Source organism: Leptodactylus fuscus, chromosome 9 (genome assembly GCF_031893055.1).
Source record: "Leptodactylus fuscus isolate aLepFus1 chromosome 9, aLepFus1.hap2, whole genome shotgun sequence".
NCBI lineage: Eukaryota > Metazoa > Chordata > Amphibia > Anura > Leptodactylidae > Leptodactylus > Leptodactylus fuscus.
The window spans coordinates 76,961,734-76,975,177 of NC_134273.1; the positions used below are offsets into that span (position 1 = coordinate 76,961,734).

At 46.7% G+C, this 13,444-nt stretch overlaps 1 protein-coding gene across 3 annotated transcripts in view; it reads left to right on the plus strand.

Moving 5' to 3' along the window:
- SYNPR (synaptoporin) overlaps positions 1-13,444 on the plus strand; it is a 107,988-nt gene that overhangs the window by 75,103 nt on the left and 19,441 nt on the right. For all 3 annotated transcript variants that reach the window (XR_012717465.1, XM_075287338.1, XM_075287339.1), the window contains one exon: positions 11,858-12,056. Coding sequence is in view for 2 of the 3 variants with exons in the window: in XM_075287338.1 (XP_075143439.1) it covers positions 11,858-12,056 (199 nt within the window). In the remaining variant the exon portion in view is untranslated. The remainder of the gene's footprint in view (positions 1-11,857; positions 12,057-13,444) is intronic.

Sequence of the window (13,444 nt, forward strand, 5' to 3'; positions counted from 1 at the left end):
TTGCAATGAAAAAACACAAAAGACAATGTAAAGAAAGGCAAATCATTGATCATTTCTCAGCCTAATACTTGGTAGCACAACCTTTAGACACAATAACTGCGCACAACCGCTTCCGGTAACCAGCAATGAGTTTCTTACAAGGCTCTGCTGGAATTTTAGACCATTCTTCTTTGGCAAACTGCTCCAGGTCCCCCCTGAGATGTGAAGGGGGCCTTCTCCAAACTGCCACCAAGAGATCTCTCCCCCTCCCCCACAGGTGTTCTATGGGATTCAGGGCTGGACTCATTGCTGCCACTTTACAAGTCTCCAGGGCTTTCTCTCACCACCATTTTCTAGTGCTGACCTGAAGTGTGTTTTGGGTCATTGTCCTGCTGGAAGAGCCCTGACCTCTGAGGGAGACCCAGCTTTCTCACACTGGGCCCTACATGATGCTGCACAATGTGTTGGTCATCTTCAGACTTCATAATGCCATGCACACGGTCAAGCAGTCCAGTGCCAGAGGCAGCAAAGCAACCCCAAAACATCAGGGAACCTCCGCCATGTCTGACTGTAGGGACCGTGTTCTGGAATCTGCCTCAAAATCCGCCTGCAAAAATGGCTCCCATTGACTTCAATGGGAGCCGCTCACTTTTTGTTTCCGCTAGCTAGTAGAGGAAAATAGAAGCGAGATGCCCTGTCTTGCCACCGATTCCGCAGCTCATTCAGCCATGGCGTCCAGGGGTTGAAGGCTCCCTCCTGTTTAGGCCCATTCATTCCTAATGTCAGTACCGGTTAGGATGCCACTTTCTAAGCAGACAGGGTCTCCCTATTTCGAGTCCCCAAATGGCAGACCCAACAGCTAGGGTGAACCTAGCACGCTATGAATATCAGCTCCTCTTTAATCCATAATAAAAAGTTGTTGCAAATATTTCACCCTCTAAGATATTCCAAGGCGCCATCTTGTCTATTATGACTGTGGGATAGGTCTTACCTCCTGATGCCGACATGCTAATAAATTTCCCACCATGCACTGTTCCCTTGATGCTCCTCGATAATAGATCACGCTCTTACCTTGCAAGCGTCTGTTTTATGGCACCGGCAATTGCTCCTATAGCATCAGGCATTTTACCCATAATACAAGTCATTTCCCAGCAAGCTGCACAGACAAATTGTGCATTGTTTTCCTTGTCACCTCCCTAACTCATGCAGGATTTATGATGATCAGCTGCCATATTCCCGGGCTCTTATTTTCTGAATACTAAACAGCCCCATACATCTTAAATCTCGATAAAGAGAAATAAACAGTTCAATTCAACCTCTGCAAATGAGTCCCGGAATAGCGGAGCGCCATTCGCCAGGCAAATACAAGGTTTTTTTTGTTGTTTGTAAATGGGTTCATGCGACCAGGGCTCTGTCACCACGTCAGGCTTATTTATCATACTTCCCCGGCTATACAGCAAGGGCAGCACCTCAGCAAAAATAGCTCGAGATTTATGAGGCGCAATTATGTATCAAGTTTCCGTTTTCCTTCTATTTGTGGGATAACCGTGCACTACGACAATGGGAAGTAGAAATCTACATTTTGTTTTTCTTACAGGGTTTTAAAGGGAAGGTTCTCTTTTGTTTCAGACCCCGTGCACATGGGGCAATCTGGACCAGAAAATCTGGTCAACGCATCAGTAGGATTCCCATAGGATGGAGGATAAATTGTCGATTGGCACGGGTCTGACTCCTATCGATCCAGGGTGTTTATATAAACCAATAGAGTCTTCAAGCTCAATCCTACAAATCATGAAATAAACAAGATGGCAGCATTAACAGAAGACGTCATCGATGTACCGTATCTATATCATATTATTAGCTTACTGTAATGCGACTTATATAACCCGTTTTATAGTTTGTGCATTCACCCCGTCTGTGGCCACCGGTTGCATATAGAAGGCGTCTCTACCTCCATTCACATCAAGTGCTGTACTTCAGCTATCTCTGTCCCTCCCATTGAAGTGAATGGGACCGTGGATGTGTCCCTGCCAGAAAACGGGACTTCATTCAGCCTGGTTTATGTAGGTAAAAGTAAAACACTCCCATTCTCAGGATCAGTTTGGGTCACAGTGGTAAGACCATCAAGGATCAGCTAGTTAGCCTCTATCCAATGGATGCATAACCCCTTTAAAGGGATTCTACCATTTAAAAAAAAAATTTCTAGTTGACACGTCAGAATAGCCTTAAGAAAGTCTATTCTTCTCCTACCTTTAGATGTCTTCTTCGCCGCGCTGTTCAGTTAAAAATCTGTTTTTCGTCGGTATGCAAATGAGCTCTCTCGCAACACTGGGGGCATCCCCAATGCTGCAAGGGAACTCTCTCCAGCGCCGCCTCCATCTTCGGCCTCTTCATCTTCTTCTTCCTGCGCCTGGGGTCACACTTGTACGCCTGCACAGTCGGCTCTGCCATCGGGCTGCAGGCAGAGCCGAGTGCACTTGCCGGTGCCCATGTTTTTGTGGCCGCTTACACAAGCATGCACAGTACACTCCTGTAGTTCTATGAAGTACAGAGCGTACTGTGCATGCTCGCATAAGCAGCCACAAAAACATGGCCGCCGGCATGTGCACTCGTCTCTGCCTGTAGCCCGATGGCAGAGCCGACTGTGCAGGCGTACAAGTGTGACCCCAGGTGCCGGAAGAAGAAGATGAAGAGTCTGAAGATGGAGAGAGTTCTCTTGCAGCATTGGGGGGGAGGGCCAGTGCTGTTTAAGCGCCCGGGCCCACCCCCAGTGCTGCAAGAGAACTAATTTGACTACTGAAAAAAACCTGATTTTTAACCGAACGACGGGGCGAAGAAGACATCTAAAGGTAGGAGAAGAATAGCCTTTCTTAAGGCTATTCCAACATGTTAACTAGGAAAAAAAAGTTTTTAATGGTAGAATCCCTTTAAATGATGGCTATGGATACATAACCCCTTTAAAGGCTGCAGTATCCAGGGCAGCGCTCGCACTAGCCCCAAGGCTGTTTCAAACAGCCACCCATCTAAAATCAATATCCTATCTTAAAGGGGTTTTCCAGGACTATTAAATGAATGACCTATCCTTAAAACATCACAATCATCGGTCACAAGCCCTGCTTGCAGGTATGAGCTGCAATACCAAGCAGAGCCACTATACAGTGCAAGGTACAGCACTGTGCTTGGTAAATAGTGAAGTGGCCACAGCACTCACACAGCTGATCTGCGTGGGGCCTGGCTTTCTGACCCACCAATCTTTATTAAGTTGGATAGCCCCTTTAAGAATTGGTATCTCTTAATCAAGCAGAGCGCAGAGCCCTATTCCATTACAGAATTAACTCAAGCGTTTTATATTGGTGTAATAAAAATCTTTATAAATCTCTATAAATAAATAATACAAAAATTACTTCTCCAAACAAATTCTATTGTAAAAGCCAAAAACATATCGTAGACAACGAGCACTTCACTTCAGTGAGTGCTGCGCTGGAATCTTCCCGCATGAATTATAGATTCACATCAATATTAGCATTTCCAAGCTGTGATTTTCTCCACTTTTCTGAAATGAAGATTTTTTTTTTTTTTCCCCTTAAAACTTCTAAAACCTTATTTATTATTTAGCGATGGCATGTTCTCAGCCTGATTTACATAGCACTTATATAAACCAATAGAGTCTTCAAGCTCAATCCTACAATTCATGAAATAAACATGATGGCAGCATTAATAGAAGACGTCATCGATGTACCGTATCCTTATCATATTATTAGCTTACTGTAAGGCGTCTTATATAACCCGTTTTATAGTCTGAGGGATTTTATAAAGTTTCTCAGCTTATGTTTTGGATATACTTAAGTTAAGTTTATTTATAGAGTTTTGACAATTAAGGAAAGTAACAGAGCAATGCCATAATCGAAGCGGTGTAAAAGTAAGAGGTGATATAACCACAGGACAAATCATCCTACTAATATTATAAAGGTGAAAGTATGTGTGTTTGTGTGTTTGGATGTTTGTTCCTCAATCACACCTACACGGGCGAACAGATTTGTCTGAAAATGCACACATACATACCTTGATTGAACGATAGGCTACATGGAATTCCCGTACACCACCGCAATTCGCTCCCATGCCCGGTGCTTCTCACGGTTCAATTCGCTGCAGGACCTGGGATGACGTTATCCCAACCCTTTCAGTAGTTCACCTGATTGGGTGCCGCTTCTCTATGTGGGCGGAGTTATCGTCCGGCCGCCGTCCACACCAACACGGCATCTCGGAGAGGTCCGGAGCGTCCTGCACAAGAGCCTCTACTTTGGGGCAGCGACAAGTCCATACGCTGCCCCACCTGTGTGGCCTCACCACGGGACTGCAGAACTCTGCCGCGGCCGGACAGGGGTCGTCTGCACCGCGCTCTGGAATGCCGGTTCGGCCAGCTGTCCTGCAGCGTCTGCCATCTCTGGACACTACAAGTGCAATCTGTGCATGGGAAGCCCAGGGTGTGGTGAGGACGGGGCCACAGGTTGGTAGGGGGAAAGGGGACACACGGTCGGCAGGGTCTGGTGGGGGGAAAAGGGGGCACAGGGTAGGTAAGAAGGGGGCATGGGGTAGGAGGAAGGAGTGACCACATGGGAAGAGGGTAGGGACAAAGGGGGGTGGCAGGCGCCAGGAGGGAGACCAGGTAAAGAGTTCCAGTGGCCCACAGGGTAGGGGGGCACGGGGTAGGTAAGACGGGGGAAGGGGGCATGGGATAGGGGGAAAAGGGGGGCACGGAGTAGGTAACACGGGAGAAGGTGGCATGAGGTTAGGGGGGGAAGGGGGCACGTTCCTGGGGGCAAAGGGGCACGGGGTAGGAGGAAGGAGTGACCACATGGGGAAGCGGGTAGGGAGAAAGGGGGGTGGCGGGCGCCAGGAGGGAGAGGAGGTAAACAGTTCCAGCGGGCCGCAGGGTGGGCCCCAAGGGTCCATGGACCCACAGGTGTAGGAAGGGCCCGCTGCGGACACAAGGCAAAGGAACAAGCCTGCGCACCGCTCCAGGTGGGTCCCACAGGGGGTCGGGGTTCCGCGGATGAAGTCACGGGTAAAAGCTAGTAATATTAATAAAAAACACCGTCATATCAGCCAAGGGATCAACAAGTCACAGAGGAAAAAAACAAACATAAGACTAACAACGAAACAAGATAAGACGAGACGGGAGAACAGAAGGGGAAATGACAGGGAAAGATATCCAAGGGGAGGGAGGACAGAGGTGGATCCAGTTCAGAGAGGTAGAGTCACCCAAAAGTCATCGCATGGGATTCAGATTGTACAGAACTTCACTTCCTCATTCGGTTGGGGCCGAAAACGCTGCGACTCCGCCACTGGAAAAATTGCGTCGTTATAAAGTAACAGCAAAGTGGATGAGATTCATGCGAACAAGCTGCAATTTCCAAAAACAGTGCAATTTTAGAAATTGCAGCATGTTAATTATATCCCTGCGTCACTCTCGGTGCCAAAATCCGCCGTACCGCCTCCCGTGTGAACTTAGCCTTATGGAGTAAAGCTGTCAGGTTCTCCCGGGAACGTGCATTATTAATCCTGGAATCCTTTTAAAATTTTACGTATTGCCTATTTGTGCTGGTTTAGCAAACCTTCTGGATTATCAAATGCCAGATCAAGGGGATTTGGATATATTTATTTTTTCCAATTATTACATTTCTCAAGAATTTTTTTGCATTCCACGTAAAGGAAACCAAATTTGCTCCCAGCTTTCCACTAGTAGGAACATACGCCCCGTATCCCCCGGCAGGGTGTATCGTCTGCTCGCCCGTCTCTCCTGTATCATGTTTATTCATGTCCCCTCTGACTGAGCGTGCAGGTTCATTAATTCCTGTAATGTATTTAATGGCATCTTGGCGTCACATGACCATCATGGCCAGATGTTCCCTGAAGGACCCGCTGAGGTCTCCGCATGCAGCCCCTATTGAAATGACACTTTTGAAGCCGCCTCTGACAGGAAATGATGTATTACTGACATGTTCCATCCGGATGAAGAGAGATTTCGGTAACCGTTGTAAAATCCGCTGTATCGGGCTGTCAGGGTAATTGCTTCCCTGCGATACGATGTTATAGAACCACTATTATGGCTGGATATCTGTTCCTGGGAAAGCTGAGTGACTCTAGACAAGACATCGAGTTCAGCAGGAGTTGCTTAACTTTACGTCTACGGTTCCTATTACCAGAGTCTTTAGGGTATATTCATGATATCCGAAGGAATCCCGAGGGTGCACCAAATTTGTAGGTGGCGTAGATTTCATGGATCAGTGAAATGGGCATAAATGATCACATAGCCCATGATCGAGGGAAGCATTTCTCCTACAGCAACCTCTGCAGGTCAAATGTGGTATTACAAAGCATGCATTCACATGAGTCCTCCAGAAACAGTGGCGTAACTACCGCCATAGCAGCAGAGGCAGCTGCCACAGGGCCCGGGACATTAGGGGCCCGGTGACAGCCGCTACAGCTGCTATCATTATACTCGGGGGTCTTTTCAGACCCCCAAGTATAATGATTGGCGGACCGGGAGAGGTAAGAAACATAAAAAACACTGTTACTTACCTCTCCACGATCCTGCCAGGCCTCCTTCCTAGTTGTCTGACGTATCTGACGTCACATGAACCCAGCCTGCGTCCCGGGTCATGTGACGTCCGACGTCATTGAAGAAGGACAGCAGCGGAGGCCAACAGTGTAGGAGCCGGGGGGCAGGTAAGAAACAGTAGTTTTTTATGTTTTTATTCCCCCGGGCCTCCGATTATTATACTCTGGGGTCTGAAAAGATCCCAGAGTATAATAATTGTTTATGGGTGTCCACTATGGGGGATAATACTGTGTGCAGGGGCCACTATGAGGGATAATACTGTGTGCAGGGGCCACTATGGGGGATAATTCTGTGTGCAGGGGCCACTATGGGACATAATACTGTGTGCCGGGGCCACTATGGGGCATAATACTGTGTGCAGGGGCTACTATGGGGGATAATACTGTGTGCAGGGGCCACTATGGGGCATAATACTGTGTGCAGGGGCCACTATGGGGGATAATACTGTGTGCAGGGGCCACTATGGGGCATAATAGAGCGCGCAGGAATGCGTAAGAGGGAGTCGGTCGAGGTCCTCGGCGTTGGTGTCGGTTGGGGGGGGCCCCATGTCAAAAGTTCGCCATGGGGCCCCACCATTCCTAGTTACGTCACTGTCCAGAAATATATATTCAGTCATACTAGGTGGCCTGAGAAGGGGACCGACCATCTTTTTTTAATGTCCCTCATATGGTCAAGGGTTGTTCTCATTGGATGCCCCTTGATAATGGAGTCTGATCTGCAGGCAGCTGGTTAAAGGGCAAGAAGTGATGAGCAGATTTTGTGGGAAAAGATCCAATACGTGTAATTTATTGGTGTACTGTAAATCTTTGCTTAGGCTGAGCTTAGGAGTCCAGTGGGTGGTCCTAATTGGTGACTGACAGCCTCCCTCATGTTAGCATTCATACCAAAGCAGCTGTCAATCACTGAAGTCCCGCCCACCGGACTCCTAAGCTCGCAATGTGCAGGGACCCAAACCAAAAAGTTACACGTTATACTGATCCTTTCCCCAAAAAACTATATATCAATCGCTCAGCTCCCCCTGTTCTATAACTTGGTGCTCCCACATTAGGCTGGATTTTTAATGGGTCAGGTTCCCTTTAAGCTTCGGCGGTAACATATATATATATATCATGTTAGAACCGCTAAACGCAGGATGTGATAGTATTGTAGTCAAATATATTAACAATATCCGAGCAGTTAAACGGATTTTATATTGTCTATTGGGAACCAATGAAAAATAATTGGGTAGACGGGTGATATATGAAGCGCTTGGCGATGTCTAATATTTCAAGCAGTAAAGAGCGCCATTACCATGCAGGCGTTTTAATTCGCAAACTCAATGGGGAATTGGCAATATATAAATGTGATATAAACCTGTCTGAAGCCATCAGCTAAGAATCCTTTTAAGAGCAGACAGTCGGAGTATAAGAATGCATTAAGGCTCGTTTCTAAGGAGCAGCTATCAGTCACATCCCAACGATTAGGAGCAATTGTAGCGATAATGACCCCCCATAAAGGAGGAGATAAAAGTTAGGACTCATCTTCAGAGATCTGAAGTCTTTCTGATGTCTTCATGTGGGTTTATCATCCTGTAGGGATAGTCCCATCTTGAAGACATCTCACTAGGATTACCATAACGTTATGGCCATTGGGCTCCGACCTCTAAGATCCTACAAAGGGACTGGGAGCAGCTCAGATGCAGCACTGAGGTCCCTTTACTCCTTTTCCCTGCACAGTGGTGTTCCTATTTTTAGGATAAGTCATTAATATCAGATCAGTGGGAATCCATTAGCCAGCACCCCCACTGCTCAGCTATTCCCAGCAGATAGTTGAGCTGGAAATACACAGTAGTCAGAGGGCTCTTTCTACTGCGTAGTGGCTACGGAGGATAATTTCAGCTCAGCAACCAGTGGTTGGAATGGCTGAATAGATTTGGATAAACTAAGCTCAGGGTGACAGCACCAATCAGATAATATAGGTCATTGGGCTTTTACAGACTTGGTGACCAGATCATCTTTAAAGAAGCACTCCACTTCTTTTTGGCCCCATTGGTGGTTCGGTGGTTTACTATCTTGTCTATGGCTAGTATATACCATCACTTTATGTCCAGTGGGGTCCAGCCTAAATGAAGCCATGTTACATGACTGGGATATTCCAAAGTCCTTCTAACTAAACAAATTATTAACCCCACACCACTTCTCTGACAAGAGAAGATAGGGATTGTGACAGGGAATGATAGAAGGGAGAGGGGATATATATATATCCCACAGAGAGGGTCATGGCCCGGTCACCACCTGTAGACCGGGCCTTGAACTGTAAATAACACTAACTAGGAGTTAACCCCTGCAGTGCTGCAGAGCCAGGCATGTGCAAGACTAGGGAATCTCAGTCATGCCGGGCCTGCGCTCACTTCTTTTAGCTGCGGCCCTCACTGTTTCTGATACATCCGGAGTGCTACTATACACTACGCTCTGCTCATTCTTAGAATTGGTGGAGCCCCAGAGATCAGACCCTATGGAAATAAGTGGTGGTCCAAGATTACAAAATTGTTAATGGGATCTTTTAAGTTCACTTTGAAGATGGTGATCTATGGATTTGGTCCCTAAGCCCTGTCGTTGGCAATCTATAGGAAGGAGTCAGTAGTGTTTGTACTTCTACACAATCAAGCCACACACTTAGGTTATAAACGTAGGGTCTATATAGTGGACTCTTTAATCAATAGACACCATCTTAAGATTGTCAGACTAAATGAAATATTAATATGCAGCCAATTCAGGTTCCAGCAGGAAGCGTTTATTAATGGTGTCCCGGAGAAGTGGAGGAGATAAGCTGCGGATATTGTTAAACAAGTCGGATAGATCCTTAAGAGTGCAGTCAGTCTATTGAAACCTCCAAGGAACAAGCAATGTCCATTGGACATGAGGAGTGTAAAGGGTTAATAACACTGCTCCTAACCAATACCACCTCCATCACAAAATGCTGTCAGTAAACTGGATTATATACACTCAGACCAAGCGGCATCCATCTTCTTACCCTAGGAAGCAGCCTGCAGACAAATAATGATGTTCTGCTGAAAGATGGACGGCCCAGAGGTCCCACTTATCATATATTGATGGCCTCTCTAAAGGAAAACGCTATCCCAAAAAACACTTTGTTACAACGCTGATACATTTCACTGATGAGCCTGATAAATATAACGTCTCATATCACTGGCCGCTTCTCAAAGGCTCCTCAGATCTCTTATTGATAAGGTAGATAAGTCTCATATCCCTCTGCTCAGTCAAAGAGAGAACTGTGTAGCTATTCAGAGAGCTGCACAGTCCTCTCTACCTCCTCCATGAGGAAACATGACCACCAGGGATCTAGCATGCCTTCCAACCTTCAAAGGGCCAAAAGATGGACAAAATCTGCAGTGAAGACACTACCAGAAAATTTACATAGGCATAGTCACACTTATAAACCTGTCCGTTCCCTTTTTGGCCCAACCCACACCTAATCAGTCCCTTTGAGTCTCTACATGGTATAAAGCCCTTTTAGTAGACTCAACAGACTGTAATGCCTCTTTAGTGCCTTCATAAAGCATCATGCCCCCTTGTGGTCCCATACAGTATAATGGCCACCATGTGGCTCCAACACAGTATAGTGCCCCCTTCTTAATGTCCCCACACTGAAATGCCCCTTCTGTGGCCCCTACATTGGAATACTCTCTTCTTGTGGCCCCAAAACTGTAATGACCCCATTTACTATATTTCCAAATTGGACTCAGCTGCTGATGAATTCAGGGAGTAATAGGCATGATGTATTATCCCTGCTGGCAGGGGGTCATGTATGGTGAAGCATAGGGTGGATATCTCCCTGCTTTGCAGCTTCACCATTGTTGTACCCAATTGCATCTGCATCCAGAGGACGCAGATCAGATAATGCGAAGACCTACCTGCTACTGTCCTGGGCAGTGAGACAGCACCTGAAATCCAGGACTGTCCCATTGACTCTGGGACGATTGGGTGGTATGGACTCCGATATTAACCTGTCCTAGCCCACCAGAAATATCGACATGAATGCTTTTACTTCCCCAAACCAGCAGGTATACAGACATTAACCCTTTCACTGAAGCAGATAACCTGGAATGCTGACACCTTTACTACCCTAGACCACCAGGGATGTAGACAATAGCCTTCTCTAGATTTGGATACGCTTTAATAATATTTGGTGCGTGTTATGTGGCCTTGTATCTCTTATTAGGGTGCTATAGATTAATATTTATTTGTTGACTTGCTCACTAAGGCTAAGAGGGAACATTATCTTCTATTAAAGAGTAAGATCTTAAAGGGATTGTACCATTAAAACCTTTTTTTTATGGATAAGACGTCGAAATAGCCTTTAGAAAGGCTATTCATCTCTTACCTCTAGACGTGGTCTCCGCTGCGCCATTCCTTAGAAATACCGGTTTTTACCGGTATAAAAATGAGTTCTCTCTCAGAGATGGGGGCGGCCCCAGCGCTCAAACAGCAATGGGGGCGTCCCCACCACTGCCAGAGAAGTGTCTCCAAGCGCCACCTCCTTCTTCGTCCGCAGCGTCATCTTCAATGTCTTCTTCCGGCGCAGGCTCGTAACTTCTAGGCCTCGGGCCTTGGGCAGAGCAGACTGCGCAGGCACACAGGTCACGGGAAAATGGCCGCTTGCACAGTATTGTTAGTGGCCATTTTCCCGTGGCCTGTGCGCCTGCGCAGTCTGCTCTGCTCTGCTAGAAGTTACGAGCCTGCACCGGAAGAAGACATTGAAGATGATGCGGCGGACAAAGAAGGAGGCGACGCTTGGAGACACTTCTCTGGCAGCGGTGGGGACGGCCCCATCCCTTTTTTAGCGCTGGGGCCCGCTCCCATCGCTGCGAGAGAACTCATTTGCATACCAGTAAAAAAAGGTATTTCTAAGGAGCGGCGCAGCCGAGACCACGTCTAAAGGTAAGAGATGAATAGCCTTTCTAAGAGCTATTCCAACGTCTTATCCACAAAAAAAAAAAGGTTTTAATGATAGAATCCCTTTAATGGGAGCGTAACCTAATTCTCCTTTATGTGGGCTCTGTGCGGGCACAACAAGGCTTTGTTATAAGAGTAATGTCTTAACCACTAATACAAAACCACCATGTACCCTATAAATTATTTATGGCCTCACTCCATGAACTCTATAATGCAATATATTTAATTGAATCAGAACTGTCTCCGCTTCTCGTGGGCTTTGTGTCTTGTTTGTGAATTGTCTTCTCTGGTTTTCTTTTAGGTTGCATCAGGTGAATTTTGATGTCCCCACATGTGAAGGGAAGAGGAAAGAAAACCTCTCGCTGATAGGAGATTTCTCTTCTTCAGCCGAGTTCTTTGTCACAATCGCCGTCTTCGCCTTCCTCTACTCTCTGGCCGCCACAGTAGTCTACATCTTCTTCCAGAATAAGTATCGGGAAAACAACAGGGGGCCCCTAATTGTAAGTCTGCCCGTCACTTTAAATGTTGATCCAAGTGAGCAATGTACGTCTGTGGTGACATTGTAAGGAAACACAGGGGCTTTATTTACATGTACGTATAGGAGGATGGCCCACGTACTGCGAATAATGAGAAAACGTAGGAGAGTAATGGCTGAGAGGTAGTAATGTAGAGAAGATACTATTAAAGGGGATCACCCATTACTTAAAGGTTCATTCCATATTTGAGGTGATCTTTTGGAGGAGGAGTCCTGGAAGTGATGATATGGCCCCCACAGATATAGCCCCGATCTCAACATCATCCAGTCCGTCTGGGATGACATGAAGAGACAGACAGATTGGAGCAAGCAACATCCACAGAGTCTATTAACCCTTCTATTTCTCAAAGCGTTCTTAGGCAAGGATCACACTAGCATTCAGTTTCCATCCTTTGGATGCGCACGGCGACCCAATGGATGGATACCCTGTCCACCTAAAAAAGCAGAAACCTGCAGATTCCATAGACTATAATGGGGACTGCTGGGTTACCACCTGGTTTCTGCCAATTTTATACTGAAATATACACAGTCCTGTCAAAATCCAGAATAACCCCCTTTGGCAGAGCGGACCGCTGCGAGACGTGCAGGAAGAGAAGGGATGTTGTGATGATGTCACTGGGATGTTGAGCCATGCCGACTCCAGTGCCGTGGCCAGCTGCGCTAGGTTACGCAGTTGAGCATCCATGGTGCGAACAACCCGATCAAAGTGGTCCCATAGATTCTCGATCTGGGGAATTTGCTGGCCAAGGGAGTACGGTAAACTCATCCTGGTGCTCCTTGAACCACGCACGTACACTGCGAGCTTTATGACACGTCACATTGTCCTGCTGGTAGATGCTATCATCCTGAGGGAAAACATTTCACATGTAGGGGTGAACATGGTCCGCAAGGATAGATGCATACTTGTGCTGATCCATCGTGCCTTCCACAATGATGAGTGCACCCAGATGGCTGATGACACGCGCCTTCTCCGATTGGTTTAACGTTGACGTCAAAAGTAGTCACATTAATAGGACTGGACTGTGTATTAAAGCTAAATCTTGGGTGGATTTGCATGAACAGTGGGGTGAACCTAGCTTTACTTTGTGGCACACCTGCCTAAAATATTTTCACAGTATTGTAATATATAGAGACAGGAGGTTGGACCTGAAGTATAGATCAGCAGGTCTGAAGTGCTACATAGTGGATGGAGCCATCTGTTCCTTGCTTCATCTACTGTGTAGCTCCCCATCTCTACTTGCTGAGGGGCTTGGATATAGGACCACCACCAATCTGATATTAATAGTGACTAGAGATGAGCGAGTAGTACTCGATCGAGTAGGTATTCGATCGAATACTACGGTATTCGAAATA